At 40.5% G+C, this 24119-nt stretch overlaps 1 protein-coding gene across 2 annotated transcripts in view; it reads left to right on the top strand.

The window, feature by feature from the left end:
• The window catches only part of zgc:162952 (PKc_LIMK_like_unk domain-containing protein), a 31057-nt gene that overhangs the window by 5121 nt on the left and 1817 nt on the right, over positions 1 to 24119 (top strand). For both annotated transcript variants that reach the window (XM_005940099.3, XM_005940100.3), the window contains 7 exons: positions 11661 to 11854; positions 13516 to 13637; positions 15569 to 15617; positions 17189 to 17338; positions 21432 to 21605; positions 21882 to 21965; positions 23529 to 23615. In XM_005940099.3, the coding sequence (XP_005940161.1) occupies positions 11661 to 11854; positions 13516 to 13637; positions 15569 to 15617; positions 17189 to 17338; positions 21432 to 21605; positions 21882 to 21965; positions 23529 to 23615 (860 nt within the window). The remainder of the gene's footprint in view (positions 1 to 11660; positions 11855 to 13515; positions 13638 to 15568; positions 15618 to 17188; positions 17339 to 21431; positions 21606 to 21881; positions 21966 to 23528; positions 23616 to 24119) is intronic.

The following is a 24119-nucleotide window of genomic DNA, read 5'->3' as shown; positions in this document are numbered from 1 at the left end:
GGTCGCTTGGGGTGGAAATGCACTTTTTTCCTATATAGCCTGAAGTTGACAAACATTGATGTTTGGCTCAAACACTGGATGAGTTCAGTGTTGCTGCAGCGATGGTGGGAGGCAGTAGAAGGGGACAGAGATACATTGTGCTGTTTCCACATTTTGTATGACCTCCAGCGCTGTTTTCAGCCCACTCAGCCATCTTGTACAAGTGGTGTCTTGTTCTCAAATGGCATTTTTCTTTTTCAGAAGAAAATATAGAGTGAGGCATCTCTCTGCCCAGTGTTTCCATAAGCGGTTGGGTGTCACTCTGTTGTGGAATAGAATCTTCACTGTTTGTTTGCATGCCATGCATAACCACAGAGAGAAAGAGACACACTCGCTAATATGGAGAGACTCCCAGATGGCCTGATTGCATTTGGAAAAACCAAAGAATTTTGGTTGATCAATGAACATTAATTGACATTTTATAGACCATGCGCATAGACACATGCAATCCTTTTACGCCACTGTCTGCATGGGTACCATATGGGTCACATGTGCTGGCGAAAGTTCTCAGTGGATCTATGGTTACAATAAACTTATGACAGTGCAACAGCTTGAGGTGGTTTTTAACAAATGCCATTTTAAGGTTTTATTTTATTTGCTTTTCAGTTAATTAGTTTACTGTTGCTTAATTGGGGGTTTGGTTGCTACATGTTACCATGTCTTAAATTAAATCTTATATTAATATAAAATATACCCTTCTCTTTTAGCTCAATAAATCAAAATGCATGCTGTGTGTAAGCATTGTGTAAAATATCTTGTCTCTACTGTGAGCTTCACCTGCCATTCCTGTACACAGCAGAGCTTTTCACAAATACCAAGAGGGGAGAAAAGTTTAGGAGACGATGTAAGTGCGTGTCTCTGCAAATGCACAGCCACATTATGCTTCGATTTAGGGAAAGAAACAAAAGAAAAGAATCAGTCGGGCAATCAGAGATCAGTGTCTGAGTGCTGATCAGTGTCGCTGTTCCACACACATTAATTTCAAAGTAGCACAGAATTCTCAGTACAAACCTGTGTACTTTCACTTATGCACAACGGTGTTGCAAGGTGTGACATAAAACCGCAACGAGGCAGATTCAGTTGATTTTGAATCTTGTAATAATAATCTCATGCATCAACGGGGAAATGAAATTTTCAAAACATTGCCTTGCCTGGCCAGCTGTTGCCACTGGCGATCACTGATATTATTCGTTGGCACAACCCGAGTATGCTAGCTCGTCCTTGAGGCAGTGACGCAGCTACTAAAACAACAGATACTACAAGAGATGCCAAATAAACTTATTTAAACATTTATATATATACTCTTCAGTGTTTTACTGTTTAGTCTCACAACAAAATGAATCTTGTTCTCCAGCGATGATTTAACCTGGCTAGACCAAATTGCCTACATAACTGTTTGTCTGTGTCTGGCCCCTCCCCCTGTATCATCTCATCATTTTTGTGTAGTCATTACCAAGAGATTACGCTTAAATGTGCGCAACTATGGAATTTTCTTCCATGGGGATGTGGTTGGAGCCACAACCACATTACCACTTCACCATGGTATTAAGAACTATACCGCAGGGCAGAGCACATTACAGAATTACCACCATTACAACTTTGTTGTATCTGAGAATCTTTCCATCCTCTTAATTATATTGTAACGAAAGCATTGGGAAACTGAAACAGTACAAACTTGAGATTGTTTTTTTTGTTGACACTTGACACTTAATGTTCCAGATGTTCCAGTAAAAACAAAACCAGACGCTGCGAAAGTGTGGGCTGGTGTAGCAGAAATAGATTCAAGGTAAAAAAGAAACAAAAGCCTGTAACTTGATCTTTAGCACAGTAAACGCACACAGAGAGGTCAGTGAAGAAAGATGTGGAAAAGAAGTGGAAAGGAAAAACCTTGCTGTCTTGAGAGCTTGAAAAGAAGAAAAGAAGGCAACTGTGCTTCTTTAGGTCTGTTTTTTGAAACACCTTGGTCAAAAGCAAAACCCAAGAAAATGACACCTCCACTGAAAAGTTCATCAGGGAACATACCAATGAAGACAGGTTACGATTCCTGTGCTGCTAGTAAAAGCATTGAGGAGGATGGAAACCTCAATGCTGAATTTTATCGGAACCCCCCCCCCACACACACACACACACACACACACACACACACACACGCACGGATCATTACCTACTGTTTGACTCCAACTGGCCACTAGAACTTTGGGTGTAGGGTCCTAATCACCCCTTCTTTCCATCCATCCATCCATTCGCTTCCGCTTATCAGCGGGGGGGCGCTGGAGCCTATCCCAGCTGTCATAGGGCGTGGGGCGGGGTACACCCTGGACAGGTCGCCAGTCTGTCGCAGGGCCAACACACAGGGACAGACAACCGTTCGCACTCACATTCACTCCCGCATTCACACCTAATGGCAATTTGGATTAATTAACCTGTCCCCACAAACTGCATTTCTTCTTTCCTCTAAAGAAAAAAAAGAAGAAAAGGATTGCACACATATAAAGAAAACTCTTAAAACAGGCATTTATCCAAACCTCAATGCACAGCAAAGAATACCAGACATGAAAGACAAAACACCCAATGCAAGCTTAAAAAGTTTGTGCAGTGCAGTGCAGTGAGGAATACTTGGACCTCTGCACTCAAAGGAGAAACGGCACACATTCAAGGATGCCCTTCTTTGAGGGAAGAGTAAAGGAGGTCAACTGCATACACTGTGAATCACCACTTAAAGTGAATCCCAGGAGTCCAGGTGGTTTAACCCCCACTCGCACCTTGCCTAAGGTGCTGTCAATAGCTAACATTATGGTGGGCTGGGGCAATGTGTCACAGCGGTTTCACCTGTCGGCCCCGGTGACGGGAATGACCCACATGTTTTTTCCACACCTTAACTCATGTGATGACTCATATAATCGTTAGTGGGTTAGTGACCCTCAGGGCTACCACCTATGGGACAGCCTCACTAGGGATTTATTACCTTTGGCTTTCCAACAGTTGTTTTAGAATTAATGAAGCGTCTTGGATGTGAAGCGAAATGTCTTAATAAACCCTGAGGAAGTTCAGTTGCCTACTTTTTTACTCAGTGATAGGGATGAATTGTTAGTAGATCTTGGTTAAAAAGGTTTTGCAGAGATCTTCACTCACACTCAGTGTTGAGTTTTGTGTAAATATTTTCTGCAAATGTGTAAATATGAGAGCTTGATGCTGAACTATACTTATTTTATTTTTAATTATGTAGAGTTTGGACTGCAAGGCTTTCTTTGCACAAAAAAAACTAAAAAAAAAAAAATTGTTGTTACCAATGACACCCAGACTTCCTGACTGAACAACAGTGTTGCTCATGTCCTGCACATGTTGGACTATTGTATGCATAGAGAAATTGTTCACATGTGACTACAAGTATCAAAGTTGCCCACTTTTGTTAATGGCTGCAATTCTGGAAGTGAATTTCCAGTTCATTTTTTCTCTCTCTCTCTTTTTTTTTTTTTTGTAATTTTTCATTCATATATTTATGCATAGAGACATACGTAGCCATTGAGTTGTTGTTTTGTTTTGCTTTTTTCCTCTGTCCCATCTGGCAGTGTAGCAATCAGAATTGTTGTCTGAAGGCGAAAAAAGGCCAACAGATTTGCTTTCGCAAGTAGAGCATTATGGCATTTGCTATAACTGTCTACTTGATAGTGATATTTTATTAGGATTTTTTTATGTTGGGTTATTAGAACCACAATGTACAAGACCGGCGGAAGGAAAAGAGAAAAAAAAAGTATGTGAAGTTGGGGAGAAAGTTAACAGAAGGAGAGAACAATAAAGGAGAAGAGAGATGGAGAGAGAGAAAAAACACTGGGAGTCTGCTTCAACACCTGTTTAGAGAAAAAAAAAGAAAACAGCAGAGAAACCACAGCAACAGCCAACATATGCAAAAATAACAGAGACAATGTTAGTGAACAGCACACAGTACTAATAATACAAGATATTTTTAGAGGCAGTAGCAGCCCAAGATACTGTGTGTCTGTGCATACCTGTTTGCACACCTGTGTGTGTGAGCGCTAATAGTGGGTGCGGGGAGCCACAGGCCCTCCTGTCAGCACCTAAAGCCGGCATGGATGAGACCTAGGCCCCAGACATCCAGAGGCCCCCCCATGATGACCACTGCAGGGACAGTCACGGCGCCCACTCAGAGAAGAGCAGAGGAGAGCTTTGGGGGAGGGGTCATGCAGCAGCAGCTGTCACAGTGCAGAATTGGATGGCGTACACACATTTACACTCCCCCATACACACTGTGTACTCCCAGGTCCAGGCACCAATACCCCCAGAGGGGCAATCAGCCCCCAGAACCCAGGAGATAGTCCCCTTCACTTTGAGGTGGAGACAAGCAGATCTCCCTGGTCCTTGCAGCAGAAGATAAATGGTAAATGGCCTGTATTTGTATAGCGCTTTAGTTAGTCCCTAAGGACCCCAAAGCGCTTTACACATCCAGTCATCCACCCATTCACACACACATTTACACACTGGTGATGGCAAGCTACGTTGTAGCCACAGCCGCCCTGGGGCGCACTGACAGAGGCAAGGCTGCTGGACACTGGCGCCACCAGTAGGCAAGGGGTGAACTGTCTTGCCCAAGGACACAATGACCGAGACTGTCCAAGCCGGGGCTCGAACCGGCAACCTTCCGATTACAAGGCAAACTCCCAACTCTTGAGCCACGATCGCCCCAGCAGTCCACCAGCCCGACCTGACAGCCAGCTTCTCCTCCCGGCCTCCATCCGCGGACGGCAAACACAGAATGGTGGTGTGAAGACGCCACTCCATCCACTCATATGTGTTGTTGATGCGTGCTGTTTTAAAGTGTATTTAAAACCTGCAAAAAGATGGTAAAAACCTCCCTGCCAGCTAAAGAGGTCCTTAGTTTCACCAATGTACCAAAGGCCACCGGGCCAGGGCCGGGCCCCAGTGCTTATTTGTGCTTCTGAATGGTTTCAGAGTTTTATGAGTTGTGATTTAAAGAAAAGGTTGAATGTTAAAATAAATAACGTATTTTTTAGCTGTTAACCGTTTTAAGCCCATCGGAGCATGTGCTTTCCAATTTGCGTAACAATTTTTAAATCCCGGTAGAATTGCAACCAAATAAGCTAGCACAATCATTTTTTGGAGGAGTTGGAGGAAATTGGAGGATTTGTACTTACATTGTCCCAGGTCAGTTTCCTTCCACTAATGCCTTTGCAAATTTTTTTAAAAAAGTTGTTTTTGACAACAGCAAAAAGATTGTTTCCAGAAACGCGTTTTGCCGATCTGATCAGCTGTTCATACCACTTTCTACGTTGAAATAAACATCAGTGCGAACTATCACTTGTGTATCACATTCTTGCAAAAGCCAGAAGTGATGTCATTTTTTTGTGGGAAAATGTTATAAATTGTGCACAATAATATTTATTTAAATTTTTCCTGCTGTTCATAAAAATTAGTGCATCTCAAAAATGAAACTATAAAGACACTCAAAATATATTTCCTGTGTTTGGAAACTATTTTGTGCAACTTTTTTACATTTACAATTCTGAGGGATATACCTCTGAAATTTCTGTAACTAGAAAAATGTATAAAACACAAAACAATTTTCAATGTTTTTGTAGTTTATTGCACATTTTTACAATTTATGTAGTTACTATGGACTTAATGCATACATATTATTGAAATTTGGGATGTAATGGTTGTATTTATGTATAGCAACTTGAAATGCTCCAAAAATGGCACTGCAGCATGTAAAAATACAAAGATAAGCTCTGGTGGGCTTTCTGTCTTGCAGTATTAATGGTAATGCTGAATCACTACTTTGTCAACCACCAAGTGTGGTTGACAACAATGGGGTGCCACAGCTATGCATAGTCTTGCTCTGGGCCTCCCTTATTGATCTGATATCAGCAAGTCTGATGCATCAGTGATCCTCTAGCCTGCCATCTCTGGTTTTGCAAACTTGCAGATGAAGGCAGAGCTCTGAGGCTTCTGTGGCTCCAAGACAAACGTCACCTCGCTTTGGAAAATCCATGAAGCAATTAACAGCTACTGTGGCTTGGCTCAGGCTAGTTGAAGTGCTCAGCTTTAATGCACCAGGCTGCTGCCAAAAATGTCATGACTAGAGGGCTGTTACGTGCAGATTAACACTCTGCTGCGGTGCAGTTACCCACATAATCTCCATGCTTTATGCCTGAAGTCAGTGTGGCTCTGAGGATCATGTTATCCAGTCATATTCTGGCTACAATATCAGTTCTTCACAGAACTGGCAGACTAGGTTTTTTTCCTAGGGAAGTGTGATGATTTTTGACAAAAACCACAGAGATTTTCACCCTTTTCTCAGTAATAAACAGAGCTGAAATTTCTTCAGTGAACTCACTCCTCTTTCTGTGATTTTAGTGCAGTCCAAAGCTGAATCTTTGTATTTGAAAGATCTTTCTTTCTAAAGAATTTTGTCAGCTTAGCATTAGATTCAGCTAATGCTAAGCATTCTAAATACCTCAGAATTGTGGAGGTATTTAGAAAAATTTTGAATTTGTAAATGAACAGAAATATATAACCAGATGTACAACTGCCTGTGGCAAATGTAAATAAAGCTAACCTAGTCTCTTTGTAGACTCTGCAGAAATGACCTCATATATTGCTCTTTGCATAATTGTCAGCTTGCTTACATTATTGACAGCTTCTCCATGCATAATTTCTTCAGTTGCACAATGTTTCTGAGTTTCATGTGTGTATTGCTCATGTAGCTTTTCAGATTCATATGTGGGATTTTTGCTAGGTTATTCCATAACCCATCATTTTGTCTGGTTGGGCTCTTCCTTATTAATTTGCTACTTAGGGTCATTATTCTGTTGAAACATCCTCAGTCCTGGACACATTGGCAGTCACTGGAAATCTTCAGCAAATGATGGTGATTACAGCAGAATTATTCATTTCAAATTTTATGGAGATTTTTTCAATCCTCAGAGGTCTAAGTCAACCTCAGTGGTGACCGTAACGGTTTATACATTTTGAAAAATCAATTGCAGTCTTGTAGCATGGGGTTAGGAACTTTTATTTTTATATATTTTTGTATGATTTCCAAAATCATTGGACAAAGAAATAATCGTTGTAATTGACACACAGTAAAAAAAATTTTTTTACATTGTTTCCAGAAAAGGTTCTGCTTTTCTTCAAAGCTGATGATTCTGTGATGATGACTTGGTTCTCAAAGGGTTACATCCCTTGCTAGAATCAGATATCCACAAGCTTTTATCTGAAGGTCACAGAAAGCTTTTTATATATTTTCAATTGAAAAGAGATCAACAGACCTGAGATCAGAGGCTGAAATAACCCTTCTAAAGAGGGTCAGTGGAACCTCATCTGCTATCTGTTTCAATTTCTTGGATTTGAAAGTGTAAATAACTGTAGGGATACATGCTGACATTGTAGTGTTGTGCTTGTGACTACACTTGTCAGTCTTGTCTTTTGGGAAGTTAATGTGTCATCAAGCTCATTACCTGGTGTTTGGTTTAATTTAGAGAAGATACCAGCCAAGACCCTTGTGTAATTCTTATTAAATTGGCTTCAAGTGGTAATACCTGAATCTAGGGAGACACTGCACTGATGTCACCTAATGACGTGAAATTCCTGCATTTGCACTTTTCCCAGTATGATCCTTCTGACATTCTTCTGTGAGAATCCTCATGTTGAGAGGCAGAGCACTGAAGAAAAATGTTGCCCTGGTGCGAAGTGGTATTTATTTTGCAACTTTCTTGAACGGCATTCCTTATCAGCTGGAAGGACGTCATTGTGGTCATGGCCAGCATTACTATTCCTGTTGAGGGGGTGTATGGTCAGGCAGGTCTAACTCACAGCGGGTTGTGATAACAACATATTCCGGCATTTTGTTTGCCTAACCTTCTCATCTTATGTTTGGGGAAAAACAGAAAAAAGACAAAGCTTAAGCTCTTAAACCTGTCATGGATCACTTGGAGTAACCAGAGCAGCCAAATTATTCTTTGCTTGATGAAAGACTGTTTAAATGTCTTTATAGCAGTGTTGAAGAGTTAATATGCAGTATGGTAGCACATTCTTATTCTGCCATCTAAATGTGGATGTTGTGGCTGGTAGAAGACAACGACAAGTGGTAAACCTAAAGTGAAGGCTTAAAAAAGTTCAGAACCAGCTTATGATGCAACACTTGGAATGTCCACCTTTTCCTGAAATGCGATGACTTTGGAGACAGCGGAGTGGAAAATGAGAGGGAGGATGAGAAAAGCAGACAGAAACAGAATGTGGAAACGCACAAGAATCTGAAACTGAGACATAAATCATGCAATGTGTTTACCTTCAGCTGTAAACGTAGCCATGTTGCTTCACTGAGTGTACTGTTAGCAGAGCGCACATGACAACACTTCCACTAAATTAATGAAAGTGGCTCTCACTGAATGTGGAACAGCGCAAAAGTGGACTTCTGTTCAATTTTTTAAATTTTTCACACAGTCCATTTTATTCAGGGAATTACTCCAGCAGCTTTTATAGTTATAGTTTCTTATCAGATTCATTTTGATGGTAAAACACACCATTTGAAAGTTTAGGCTGAAATAATTGGAGACGGACAGTGAATCAAAGAAACATGAAGTTCTCGCCAATGTTATTCAGTAAAATTTGCAAGTTTCCCCCAACAGTGCCAGAAATAATTTCATCTAGTTTCATTTAGTTACACTTCATCATAATGTGACAACAATGGAGTCTAAAAGCTTGCTGACAGGTTCGAGAGCACGACGTCCTTCATCTTACAAATTTGGGAACCGACCAGTCAAGATGAATAAGGAAGAGAGATGATGGATGGAGGCGGGAGAAAAGAGATGCGGAGAGATTGACAGTTAGATGATGGGGCTGCACTGTAAGCATTTCTCTCTGACAGTGCCAGAGCTGAAAGTGCAGTGATTGTTTAGTCTGAAGCTGAATGAACAAAAGCAGCGTGAATAGCTGGGGTTGATTCCCCCGACTTTATTGACAAAACCCTGCCAATTGTTTTAGCGTGTCAGCGCGCGCTTTCCACCAGCGTCATTGTAAAGGCAACTGAGATTGTTGTTGGGGGAAAAACAAACTGACCTTCACTGCTGTCACGCCAGCCCTGTGTGCCTGGAATTGGGTCAGGACTACCCACTTTGTGAAGGAACAGAGAGCAATCTTCACAGTGGGAACGTTATCTTACCCATCTGCACTCCAGAGTTACAACCAATATTTTGAAAAACTGAATGAAGAGAATAAGGAAACCATGCTTAATAGTTTTGGCACTATGGCTGGTGGCTCAACAGGCCTAAGTTCTTGCCATGGTAAGCCTAGTGTAGGGTCAGGGTTAGCACCTATGATGAATTAGACCTCATAGGATCTCAAAGAAAGAACTGTAAAGTCAGAAAGTTGACATGACTGGATATCTTTTTACACAGGTCTAAAACTATTACGTTAACTACAGTTTTATGAGAACAATGTTAATGGAGGTTTAGTTAGCCCACAGTAAGTGAACCGAAAGGTAAAACAGTTAAAACCAATGATGCGAGTGTCTAAACAAAAAGGTCTTCAAGTTAATGACCAGGAAGATAGTCAGGGATAGAGCACAGGACAAACTTTCAATAGTCCCTATGTGCTGATTTTCAATATGAAACTTGGGCTGGGGGTTGAGGAATGGAGGTCAAAGGGTGTGGGTTGACTCAGAAGTCCCACAAAACAACAAAACCCACAGTGCATAATTTGCCTCTTTATAACTTCTCTGGAGCCTTAGACACTAAGTGGGGAGTTTCTAGTAGACAACCTCAGAGCTGATTCATAGCCCCCGCTATGTTGGGGTGGATAGCTAGAAATAATAGATAAGCACTTTGGACATGATGAAACTTTGCAGTATATAGTTAGTAGTATACTGTGTGTGTGTACGTATGTGTATGTGTGTGGCTTTTTTGTTGTCTTGCCCTGAGTTCACAGTTGAACACGAATGCAAACTCTAAGACACTGATCACTTCATCATCATATGGTGTAAGAGTCTGTGTGGACGTCTGATGCCTGCCAGTCTTTTTGTGGACTTAGGCATGTTGACACTACACTACAATGCCCTAACGATAAACACGCTCTTCCAACTCACGTAAAGCAGACTTTCAAGACAGTTGAACAGAAATCTCCTCGTCTTTGTCCTTCTGATAACCGGACATGAAGTTCTTGTTACTGTCTTAGCTCCAGATGCAGGACATATATAACTGTCTTATTTATTAGTAATTCACTGATAGTCCAGATTGACTCTTGTGTTGAAGATAGAAACTGTTACTAAACAATTTTTAGAAAGATTCTGTGTTCAGCAAGCAGCCCTGCCCTCATTTTTATCATTTTAAAAATCTTTTTTTTTATCACCTTTGCTGGAAGCGTTTTCCCTCATCTATGCAGCCTAGTGTAAGTGTGAAATGATACCTTTTGTGAGCGTCTCGTTGATCTGTAGTTGCTTTCATGCTGTTAAATGCATAAATTGCCATTTTGGTTGGTGTGTTCAGTTTAGCAGCAGTGAGCAAATACATATGCGCTCTAATATACAGTCCAGATCAAAATTTTAAGAGCACTGGAAAAATGGCAAAGAATCATATTTTGCATGGTTGAATCTTAACAAGGTTCCAAGTAGAACTTCAACATGCAAGAAGAAGAAATGGGAGTTAGACAAAACTGTTTTTAGAGCATGCTGTTTATTGAAAATAACGCTTAAACTGAAACAGAGTTGGAATATGGTAAATGGTAAATGGCCTGTATTTATATAGCGCTTTACTAGTCCCTAAGGACCCCAAAGCGCTTTACATATCCAGTCATCCACCCATTCACACACACATTCACACACTGGTGATGGCAAGCTACATTATAGCCACAGCCACCCTGGGGCGCACTGACAGAGGCGAGGCTGCCGGACACTGGCGCCACCGGGCCCTCTGACCACCACCAGTAGGCAACGGGTGAAGTGTCTTGCCCAAGGACACAACGACCAAGGCTGTCCAAGCTGGGGCTCAAACCGGCAACCTTCCGATTACAAGGCGAACTCCCAACTCTTGAGCCACGATCGCCCCTTTGCAACAACTGAATAACGGAACCATAACCAGCTGCCTCTTTAGTGAGTTTGTCATCCTGATGATGAACTCCAGCTCTGCCATCATGGTCTACAGCTGGGAGGTTTAGTCCTTGCTCTGCAGCTTTGGAGAGCATTATAGCAACATCAGCCCTCTACCAACTCAGTGGAGCGGCTTTCTAAGATTTTGTGCCCTAAAGGTAATTTCAACATGTAGTCGAAGATGGTGGAGGTTTTGTACAAGCCTGCTTTAACTTGCCCTGACATCGCCTAGAAAGACACTAGATGGAAAGAAGCAGTGTTAGCTGATTGGCCCTTTCGAGTCTAAGTCTCATTGGTGATGAGCCTAATTTCAAAAATACATTTAGCAAGACTGTCTACATTTCCAGAGTTTTTTATTTAACATTGCAGAGGCACAAAGTGATTCTTTTCTTGTCCTGTTTGTTGTGAAAATGAACTAATAACTATAATAACTAATCCCAGGACAAAAAAAACATTATTTTGTAGAGGGTTCACCCTAACTTTTCAGTCTCTGTTTTCCCAGCGGACATCTCCACGATGTGTGATGTGGATGTGTCATCAGAGCCCACCAGTCCCACCCTTTATGGTGAGTCTTCAGACAAATACTACCATGTGGAGCGATGGCAGAAGCTTCGCACGGCTGTCCGTAAACTGGAATTCTGGGAAAATTTCAGCGCTGAGCTAATCGGGAGTGGCTTCTTCTCCAAAGTCTATAAGGTATTTCTTCTGCCCCCTCCAACCTTTCTGTTTTGCCTTGTCAGCCTGCAAATGCCATCAGACCCTGCTTTGTCCAAGCCACTAATTGGGACATTCTTGCCATTCTGTAATTGGCCCACCAGCTTCGGGGACCTTTGATTTTCTGTACTCAACCCCAGCTGAGACCTTACATAATTCTTCTGCTGGAACAGAGCTATTGGAAGAGCTATTTTTTTTTATACATTTAGACTTTGCCCCTGATGAAATGAGTTAGAAAGAGGCCATGGGATTTGTGAGTGAGTCAAAGTCAGCACTTTGCCCAGAAAGAGTGTGCTCTCTGATTTTGGACTTTTGTTCCAGTTGAGTCAACTTAGAAAGCTAAGCTTGTTTGTGGTCAACCGTGTAAATCGTTAAAATAGCTCTCTGTGGCTTTGGAGATGCCAATGATGGAGTAAGACTATTACCTCTTAGAAAAAAATTGAAAGTATAAAACATGCGTAAGCTTTGCTAATATAAAAACAAATAAAAATTTAAAAAGTCAATCACAGTACAGTTGTGATTGGTAAACTATCCATAGATGCCTTTTTTTGTACCAAACAGTGAGCAAGTGTTTTAATATTAGAAAATTGGGTATTTTAACATGACAGTCTATGGGGATTAACTCTCTTTTGGAGCAATCCTCAATGGCCATTAGAGGAACTGCAGTTTTTTGCACTTCTATATTTGCCTGATTCTTTTCAGCTGCTGGGAGTACTCAGGCTACGTTCACACTGCAGGCGAAAGCGCATCAAATCCAACTTTTTTGACTCTATGCGACCCATATCCGATCATGGTATGACAGTGTGGACAGCACAAATCCGATATTTTCAAATCCGACCTGGGTCACTTTTGTATGTGGTACTGAATCCGATACATATCTGATGTTTTAGAAAGCGACTGCTGTTTGAATGGTCAGGTCGCATTAAATCCGTCTTTTACGTCACTGACACAAGACAGACGCCAATTATCAGACATCGTGAACGCTTCCTGGCCATCCAGTGAAACTGTTGGGAAGACAACGTTGGAGAAACGTGAACATTTTATTTGTACTGTATAATCTGCAGATTCTGACAGAAATCTGCAACTATCCTTTGAAGCACCGCTCCTCTCTAAAACGGCAACAAGGATAATTATTAGGCCATATGAAAATAACAAAATAACTTTATAACTTAAAGCAAAATTGGGAAACGTAAAGTCCGAAACAAATCTTTATATCAAGGCCATCAGTCAAACACTACTGTTTGGGTCTAAACAGAGCGCGTTGTGTCTGACGTCTTTTTTTGCGCATGCGTGGCGCTTTGAGGGTTCACACTAGAGCGCGTTTGCTGTCACATTTTATTTGTAGTGTGAACAAGCAGACAAAAAAAATCAATTTGATCAAACAATCGGAATTGAGCATTAAGACCTGCAGTGTGAACGTAGCCTTGGTTTACTCACTTTGATTTAGTTGTGCTACTGTCATTATCTACTGATGTGTTTGGTTTTATGTATTATCCTTTTTGCTGATGTGAACATGTTGGCAGCTGTGGATAAGTTATGCAGCGACAGCAGCTGTCACAGTATCCCCACTGTATCGCTTCTGGCCTCAGCATCTATAACCACCACTTCTTCCACTCCTGCTAACGGCCACCACTATCCTTTAGGTGATGCACAGGACCAATCGAAAAGTGATGGTAGTGAAGATCTACAAAAACGATGTGGACCAAGACAGCATTGTACGAGAGATCAGCCTGCTGCAGAAGCTCTCCCACCCCAACATTGTCAGGTAACAGCCCTCCCGTATCACCTGCATGCTGTACTCCTATTGTGGTTAATCTAGCAGGCTCTGCTCTGCTCTGCTAAAAGCAAAAGAAAACGCTTGAGGATTTCCCTCCCAACACATGCAATCTCTCCTCTCTGTCTCACCAGGCTCTACACCCTCCCACTCATCACTCTTTTCTCCATCACAGCTTCACAGTCTGTAAATTGGGTAGCAGGATTGATGGCAGTTGTAGTTATTGTGCAATGGCAATACCTTTACACATATTTATATTTAGTAGTACTAAACAGTTTTAAAGGGTTCACAGTGTTATGGTAATTTTGTTGACAATTACTGAAAAAATGGACTCCCAGGGCATCGTGTACAATAAACAAAGGCAGGCAAATATACAACACTTCCATATATGCACAAAATCCGAATATCTGTTTTCTCATCAGGAATATTTGTCAAAATGCACACCCACTCATCACTGTTATATAATAACCTTCATATGGTACCAGTTAAGTATTAATGTAATGCTTTTTTCCCCCTTGGGATTTCAAAATAAACAAACACAAGTATCCATTTTGCAAAAGTGAGGTAGGTTTGATGGGCTCCCTTGGGCTGCAGATTGCCAAATTAACATTAGATGAGCTGGAAGATGTCCTGGATTTGTTCACAGCTTTAACAGTGATTATATTTCCGAGTGGCCAAAAACAACCAGGCAATTCTAGCTGGCAAACTTTGAGAAGAAGTCTGCTGTTTTTCTTTTGCTTATGGTAGTATAAAAAATGATGCTGGTGCATGGCTGTTGAAAGATACACAGAGCAGGGATTGTGAGCATAGTAGCAGAACTAAATATAATTGGTACATGTGATCTGAACTAACAAGAGGAAGAGAGAAAAATCACTTGTAGTCATTTAACTAGCTTTGTTTCTGAATATAAACTACTTCACTTGGAAGTTGGTAGTTTGGTAGCATGGCGTGTAGCCTTATGTATGTAAATGAGACCCTGGTGCTTTTATGTGCAGCAGTGGCATAAGGTGCAAAGCCAGGCAGACTTAATGTTTGCCTAAGCAATCGCACTTTAGCCATTTAGCAAGGTCAAAGTGGTAAGGTTATCAAAGAGTAGCTCATTATCGTACAGCCAGCTGTGATGACAGCAGTACCTTGCACGCACCGATCTGTGTAAGCTAAAGTCAAAAAGATATACGAGTGATATTTCTTGGAGTTATCAAAGACGTCGACCGTTTGTGTGAATCAATTAATAAACAGGGCCTTATTTTAATTGTTCCTAAATTTATTATGTGAGTTCAGTTAAGTTCATTTAAGGTCACTTTACAGATGGGCAGGACTGATCATGTACAAGCTGCCTAGTTCCTCCTAATGTTATAATTTTATTATTAGCCATAGCTGGTAATATACTTCTTACATGGCTTAATGGCTCATAGTTAAACAGTTAACATTTGTGCCTCCAGATTAACATTTATGACTATTTAATACTTCAATGTTGTCGATACAGGGGCTTTACTGACCTTGTGAAATTAATTGAAGTGTACATTGGTGTAAACAACAACTACATGCTACTGACGAGGGGAGAGGCTGTGTGCATGTCTGTCTGTAGCTCTGCTGTTTGAAGTTGTGTGAAGGTGGCACTGTTGGTATCAGTATTGTTGCAAATGAGATTATCTACTCTACCTTACTATATACACTATCAAATCCATAAAGGAAAGAATATGGCATTCTTTATTTTCCTATTGATACCATGTTTTTTTGTATTTTCATCAAATTTGTTAACAGTTTCGGCTACAAACAAGATTCTAAAAATTTACCACCAAAAATCTTCTTGTAATGTAGACATTGTTCCCTCTGGTTTGAGTGGCATTTCCATAAACTTCCATACACTTTATTTCAATAACAAGACAAACAATTGATTAACACAGCTCTGCTTATTCCAGGTATTTGGGAATATGTGTGAAAGAAGACAAACTCTATCCAATCTTAGAGGTGAGTTCCACTCATTTTTCGCCTATTGTGAGTCATTGTTAAGGTGTATACCTGCAGGCTGGCTCTGTTAACACAACAAATAACACTGATATGAACTGAGAGTGATAATGAAATGGTGAAAGAGTTCATAGGTAACCAAACTGGGTTTGCTGCTATCACGCTGACAAATTACATCTCCTCAGTTTCTTGTTTCAAGAAGAAATTGATTATTGATTATTGATTAAAAAAAATCTTTTCATTTTAGAATGAATAGCCATTTATTTTTATGGGATTTTTTTTTACTACGACATTTTATAGTATGCCATTGTTCTACACAGATAACAGGGCGGTGAAAGCAACAAAAGCCATGTACTGCCACAGTAATCTAAGAATTATTTTAAATGCTTGAAGACGCAGTATTTATGTGGGCAACAATGTATGATAGCATGTTTTTATAACAAGTCTTCTTGACTGTTTAGAAAAGTTGGACTTCGCCACTGTTCTACACGTAGCTTTAGTGACAACTGCCTCGAGCCTTCCATCGTGTTTATTTTTTAAATAATATTTGAATAATTGGATATTTTGGTAAGGGCTGTAATGCCATCACTTGCTAGATAGCTTAGTTAGCAAGTTCATCTGCTATTCCCTGTAATATTATAGGTGATGTAAATTTTGACTAGCAAACAACAAAAATAGGCTTAAAAATAATTTAGCTTACAAAATAGAAGTAGTGGCTTCAGTGTTCGTGTCTTTGAGGATAACTGAACAACAACAAAAACAACACCTCAAAGCGACCATGCCGTAAATAAATATAATTTTAGGTCTTGATATAATTTACGTTGTTATACTCATTGAATTTTATATTTAATTACATTCATATAAATTGATAAAGACCAAAGCTAATTTTTGTATCAAACTTTATTTTTGCCATCAATCTGACCATTTTAACTTTTTAGCATGTCCAAATTTGCTTTCTCTCTTTCTTCTTATTTTACAGCTTAATACCTCCCCAAAAGAACTTTTAAATTTATTGTTAAAATTTTTATTAAAATAAAAAATGATTAAATAGAAAAAAAGTAAATTAAAAATGTGCTGCATAGCAAGAAAGCTCTCCTTTTACATTGTCAAGTCAAGTCAAGTCAAGAAAGCCTTTATTTGTCACATGCAAGTTGCCCTGCAGCGAAATGGGACACCCCCCCCCCAACCTTACATACACAACACAGACATCACATGGGGAGACAGGTCGGAGACCGGTAGTATTATGGAAAAACACTGAAATGTACAATACAATGGGCAAGACGAGGAGGGGAAAAAAAGAGACCTCTTCTCATGCATGAGAACAGAAAACAAAAAAAAGAGCACATAAATGTCCACATCACAACATCATGAAACACGTGACAAGTAACAGGGGTGGGTAAGGGGTGGGAAGTAAGCCGATCCAGACACAGCCATTGGAATAAACTAATTTGTCTAATTTATTTTACAATAATGTGAAAATGATTTTATTTTTTGAAGACAGTTTTTTGTTACAAGAAAAACCTTTTAATAGAAAAGTGAAAAATAAATCTTCATGTATTTCCTGGATGTTTCAGTATGTAAACGGTGGCTGTCTGGAAGAGCTTCTGGCCAGGAAAGACGTTCCCTTGTGCTGGAGAGAGAAGGTGGACTTGGCCTGTGATATAAGCAGAGGAATGATCTACCTGCATTACAAAAACATTTATCACAGAGACCTCAATTCTAAGGTGAGGCACACAATTAAACTGATTTGCTTTGATTTGGATTGATTTGTTTGTTTTTGTGTTTGTTCATATTTTAACTGCACTTTTTTTTTTATTAATAAACTGCTCAGGTTAAATAATTTTCAGTCCAGAATAGAAACCTGTGATCTCCTAGTTTCAGTTAAATGAGCACACCCTGACATCCTTTCTAGGCCGCTCTGTAACAATCACGAGGCCTTGCTGAGAAGCTGGTGTGTAGGTATGCTTGTGTGCGTAGGTGCTGTCCCTCCTCCAGTTGCCAGGCTTCCCTGAAGAAGCAGTCAGTAATGCGGAGTCACAACATGATGACAGTCACTATTATCGTGTAAAGAGGTTGTTGCTATGTAAGTGCTGTTTCTGCACGTCTAACTGCTGCTGGGACTCCCCCACCCTTACCCCACGCATGTTACCCTGAGGCTACTCTTTTGGCTCTGTCCTCGTGTTTTTTGTCAGGCTTTGTTGGATTTACGTCACAGAAACCTGATGGATGCATCCATGATGTTGGATCAACGTGGGAGAATTACAGGCTAGGCAACCACTGCTAACAGACCAATAGAGTAGCAGAAATCTTGAAACAGATGTTTAATGTCAAAAGTGATGATGAAAATGGCTAGCCTCTTTTTTTAATAAGCATTTCAGATGAATGATATTAGAGCAGATTATCTGTCATAGATGATTAAACAGTATAAACAACATATTATACTCAAATAAGTCATTTAAAAAAAGTATTGCTGTATAAAATATCACAGGGTCACAAATGAGTCCACTTAAGGTCAACCTTAGGGTCACTCGAGGATTTCTGTGCAGTGTCTAATATGATGTTTGTGAGTCTGCTTTTATGTATTTTATACTGAGTGAGATGAGCTTTATGTTGCATTTAGTTTGTAATGGCTTTGGAGATTTAAGTTAGAAGACATTAAGATGACTTTAGCAGTTACCCTTAAGTGAATCCTTAGTATTGAAATGATCTGAGATATTTAGACCCTGTGTTGAATGTAAATAAACACCGAATGCAATGAGAAAATGTACCATTTCAGGAAAATATTATTCATTTTGAATTCACTGGCAGCAGGACATCTCAAGAAAAGCTGAGCTGACCCCACTGCAGTCCAGACCTTTCACTAGGGATGGGTATCGTTTAGGTTTTATCCGATACCGGTGCCAAATCGGTACTTTTGAAACGGTGCCGGTGCTTAAACGGTGCTCGAACCAGTGCTTAAAGAATGGAGAACACAAAATTGGTCCAAAAACCTCTCATGTTCAGCTGGTTTTTTTGTAAAAAGATAACAATGTTAGCCTTTTCTGCAGCTATGGGGCATATATGGTATCACTCTTGGCTGGAAGCAGTGCTTAAACAATGGAAAAAACACAAACTTTGTCCAAAAACCTCTCATGTTTAACTGTTTTCCACTTTTTCTTTGGTCATTTTAGCCTTTTTGGCCAGGGTGAAGGGAGTATCTGCCATCAAACAAGAAGACAGCCGCATGTAGCTATGATGATGTTTGCTAGTTCACCTTACATGCATTAATGTAATAACGTGGTTAGCCTACTCAACGTAAATTACACACGAACAACATGAAGCTACTCACGCAGAGAAGAACGGCTGCTGCTGCATCATCATCCTCATCATTTCTGCTACACTGGCAGGGCTAGGGGCCAGGACTCTCCTCTTCGGGTTTTTGGGGGATGTTGCTCCGGGTCCGATAACTGGCAACCCACCCGACGTGCACGGTGTGAGGTCTCGCAGCAAGCTATCATTTCTCGGCTTTTAAAAAAAACGCTATGCGTCGCCAGCTGTTTCATCGGATTCTTGGTGTTACCTCCTTTGACAGTATCACAGTATCAGCCTTAAAGCACTTGTTGCAGGCTGCTGAGTTTGCATATTTTGCTGTGAAGTACAGCCAGACTTTTGACCGCTTCGCCTTGGACATTTTTAATCTGTAGCTCTGCTCTAACAGAACGTACGTACCTGGCCCCGCCTACTATCCTCGGAAACGTAAAATGATTGGCTAGAAGTGTATCACAGCTCAGGAAAAAAAAGCACCGAAATAAAGCACCGAAATAAAGCACCGAAATGTGCGCTGCTTTTCGGTCTGGTTACTACCGTTTATGTCAGAACCGGTGCCACCGGTACCCATCCCTACCTTTCACCATCACAAAACATCAAAATATGACAAAAACAATGCAAGACTGTTGAGCATCCTCTGTCAGACACGAATTGGACATCATTCCTCTCCCATAAGTCCATCAGCTGGTCTCTACAAATCCCAGACATTTACAAATTGGTGTTAAAAGAAAAACAGCTACACAGAAGTAAACACAGCCACGTGGCAACTTCTTTTTAGACATGTTGCTGTCATGAAATTGAAAATGAGCAGATGTTTTTCTAAAATTTTAAATATTTTATGCTTTTCATCTTCAGTTATGAGTAAAATATGGGTTTATGAGATTTCCAAATCATTGCATTCTCTTTTTTACACTTCATGCAGCGTCCAGACATTTTCAGAATTGGTTTTGTATTTTGTAGTCTTCCTGCTTTTTGCCCCATGAATGAAATGACCAGATAGGTGTGATTTATGTGAAAATGCTAATATATTGAGACGCACCGACAGTCATTTTGTTCTATTTCAAGCCAGTGGTGATACAGTTGTTGGGTACTTAATTCCACTGCCAATACCAACATTCAGTTCAAGTGTGAATTTAAAGCAAGAAAGGCCCCGAAGTCACGTCAGATGACTTAGCTAATAGTTACTTGTAATTATTAATCTAATTAACAAGTAATTTCATTACTAACATATTAATAAATAAATATAATTATTTAAGTCTGAGATTAAATCAGAGAACTGTATGTGTGAGCTCTGAGCTGCTAGCATTAAAATAAGAAAAGTGTTTAGTAAGGTTATACTTCACATGAGAACTCTGTGCTGGCCACTAGAAAGACTGCAAGTTCATGGCAGTTTTGTGTACACTTTACAGACCAGGAAGTTCAGTTTATCTCTGTGTCTGAGTCATTTTTCCTTATGATTTGTTGACAACTTCCAAATTAAAAAATATCCACAAATATTTATGATATAAAACACATGTCGTTCAGCTTTATCTCAACTTAGGCCGCCTGGTCTGTGGTGAAAGAAGCATTTATTGAAATTAAGTTGCCAACTTGACAAATCCACTTAGGTTGGTAGATGTGTGCAGTTTGTGATGTCAGTGCTTCAGGATGTCCAAAAGGCCAGTTGCCTCCCAGATCCCCTGAACTAATCCAGTCTTTGTTAAAGTGTCTGTGAAAGTTACACTTGAATGAAAATTTTAGCTTTTTGAGTAGTTGGTCAGGTTCTTGTGTTACTGGGGATTTTCGACTTAAGTTCCCCAAATTGTTGCCTTGCTTGGCAGAGAGGTAAGGGGTTGTGGCTAAATTTAGAGCTGGAGTCTGGGACTGAAGTAGTTTTCCTCCACGTAATGTCACGTAATGACAGGCTGCTGGATGGAAATAGCTTCATGTGCAGTGGGAGCCAAATGGCAACTGTCACTTCCACACACGCCCAGCGAATCTTAAAAACAGAAGAAAATGGGTTTACATACATGCAGAGCAATGCATCAACGTTATACCTTTACATTGCAGACCTGCTGTTATTATGCAACAACAGCTCTGAGCTGCTCTCCCACTTCCTGCCTCTGATCACACTTTCTGCTCTCAGCCGCTAAACTCAAGTCTAGCAGGGTTTGTCTTTTTCCACAGTTTGCTGGTCTTATTAACATCTAAATATGAAGGAACCAGTCAGTGTGATGGAGGCTGGCCTTTGGCACACTGAATCTCTGGTCGGTCAGTTATTTAGTCGGCTGAAAAGGTGCTGCCAGCAGATCCTTTTGAATCTATTGACAAGTGAAGAGACTGTTTGTGACTGTGTGGCAGTGATTCCAGGAAACACATGCATTACACACAATAGAAGCCCAAACAAAGACTAAAGACGGTGGAAAAAACAAGTGGTTGATGGTCCTGGTTGTTCAGCCTTACACTGCCCTCTGCTGGGACAAACATCCCATTGCAGTCCTGCTCCTCAGTGTCCTCCTCGTGTATCTGTAGAACTGCCTGATCCGGGTGACGTCTCGGGGACGAGAGGCTCTGGTGACAGACTTCGGCCTGGCCAGGGAGGTGGTGGAGCTGCCAGTGAAAGACACCGGCAGGAAACTCTCTCTGGTGGGCTCGGCTTTCTGGATGGCCCCCGAAATGCTCCGAGGAGAGCCATATGACCGCAAGGTAACAGTCCTGTTTCTCGTATCAGCATGTGTTACACACAATAAGTATTTTTGCTGTTTTTTAGCATTACATTTTTTCTTATATGTCAGACAGTGTATTTATTAAGATGATACAATAAAGTAATGCAGCACATTGTGGGAAGCTGCATCTTTAATGTAAAATGGCAAAAGTCAGATTTATTTATTTTATTCTTTGAAGTATTTTCTGATATGTTTTTTATGTTCTAAGAGGAAGACAAAAAAAACCCCAATATGTTTGATGTCTGACTTATTCCAGGTGGATGTTTTCTCCTTTGGCATTGTGCTCTGTGAAATCCTGGCCAGGATCCCTGCTGACCCTGAAATACTCCCGAGAACACAGGTAGAGCTCACTGTACCACAGCAGAGACTGTGTGCTGCTGACGTGTAACGTGAATATTCACATGTGAGTAGGGCTGCCACAAACGATTATTTTGATAGTCGACTAGTCACCGATTATTTTGCGATTAGTCGACTAATCAGATCATCATCCATTGGACGTAAAACTACAGCTTATTGCACCAGCAGCATCTGCTCTTATATAACTATCATTAGCTTACAGCTTTAAGCTGTTTAAGGTTGTGCTAACTAAAAATAAAGACAAGATGATAGTTTATTAAATTTTAATGAAATTTGCAGATTGTTTCGGTGAAGTTTAATAAACTCCTTGCTATCTAAAATATAACAGGACACCGGAGTATATTCTCCAGCATCTCACACTTCTGATAATCAGCTGTCTGCTTGACGTTTATTCAGCTGTGTAAAAACTATAACTTTAATCTCAGCCAAACCGATTTACTCAGGAACAAATAAAATACTAAAAAAAAAAAAAAAGCCAAACAACAACATTTTTAATTTATCTAAGTGACTCATATATATTTAACCTGAGTCGCGAAAGACGGCGGTGGGTTTGAAAACAATTTGCCGGGAGTCCGGTGTTCTCACGGCTAGTGACCTAGCCCCCGGCTAGCTATCGAGCTAGTGGGTAACAGACGTCTCCGAAAACGTCGGAGCGCTTTTGAAAATATGTGGTGTCTCTGATAAACTGAGCAGATATTTGAGGTTTACACAGCTACATTCCCGCCTGAAAATATGTTAAACGTTTATTTTGTGACCCAGAAAGAATAATAAGAGTAATATTAAAACTAACTAGCTGCCGCCATTGTTGGAAACTAGCTGGGCCGCGCTATGAATTCTGGGACACAGCTGCTTCTTCTTCTTCGGGGTTTAACGGCAGCTGGCATCCTTGTACATGCAGTGCTGCCATCTTCTGTTTCAGTCCGTTATTACACTCTTAAATCCTGCTATTATTCCTGCGTCTTTTGCGATCTTACAAAGCTTCAAACGACACGTCGACTATTAAATCAGTCGTCGACGATTTTGATAGTCGACGTAATCGTGACTAGTCGACAAATCGTGGCAGCCCTACATGTCGAGAGTTAGCTATTGCCACTTTTACTAGTTAACTTGTTAAAAAGATGTCTAAACAACCCTGAGACTTGCTGAAAAAGTAGAAGAATGGAATGTCTCCAATTTAAAATGTTGATGGAGTGGATGTGTGGCTATCTGCTCACTGCTAACCATGGAGCTAATGTATTTAAAAAGAGTGTGTTAAATTAAATCGATGCGTTTAAGTTAGCTCAAACATGGTCCATGACGCGTTGACTCGTGGGCTTACCGACTTTATAGATATGTGACTGGAAGTGTGGTTGTGACAGTGACGTCTTTTAAAGCTGATGATTGGCTGAGCAGTGTAGTACTTGGGGTTTGTGATTAACTCAAGCCAAGCTGTGAAAGATACAAACTGATGTAATTTTAGCACAACTTAGCTGACAGAACATTTTTGTATGCGCAGTGAAATATTTCTTGTTATGACACATGGACTGTTGATGTTGGTGTGTTTCAGGACTACGGGCTGGATGTGAAAGCTTTCAGGGAACTGGTGACAGACTGCCCACAGCGCCTCCTGGAGTTGGCAGCCAGCTGTTGTATGGTATGTGGATCAGAGGAGATGGAAGACCTGAAAATGCTTGAAGTAAAAGTCATGATATACATTTATACTTTGAAATATTTTTGTATGTTTTTCAAGTCATAAAAGGACGTCTTGCTTAGGGAGACTTTGCTTTATTTTGACTCAAAATAAATTCAAATTGAGGAGCTGATGAAAAATTGTGGATTTTCTCTTCCTGTTGTTTCCCTGTGTGCTATATTTCCATTTATTCCACAAGTTTGGAGCATTTTGCAGCACTTCAGTTTTCTGCTGTTTCTAGTGGGGACTGAGTTTCCAGCAGGTAGAATGTACTTTGGCAGGCTGCGTGATCCTCCACACTTCGGGAGTTCAGCTGCTGCCAGCAAGCTTAGTTCCAGCTATTCTGTCTTATGCTTTTGTCTCAGGAGCCAGGTTGCTGTGCTCTCTATCATTTCGCTGGCAAGCTTGATTTTGTTAGCAGGCTTTTACAACTCTCACTGGTTTGGGAATGAGATTATTCCTGTTGAT

The sequence above is a fragment of the Haplochromis burtoni genome, unplaced genomic scaffold, assembly GCF_018398535.1.
Source record: "Haplochromis burtoni strain Fernald_Lab_line unplaced genomic scaffold, NCSU_Asbu1 Contig_286, whole genome shotgun sequence".
NCBI classification, from domain to species: Eukaryota; Metazoa; Chordata; class Actinopteri; order Cichliformes; family Cichlidae; genus Haplochromis; species Haplochromis burtoni.
The sequence above is the reverse complement of the archived record's forward strand: the minus strand, read 5'-3'. Positions and strand labels throughout refer to the sequence as shown.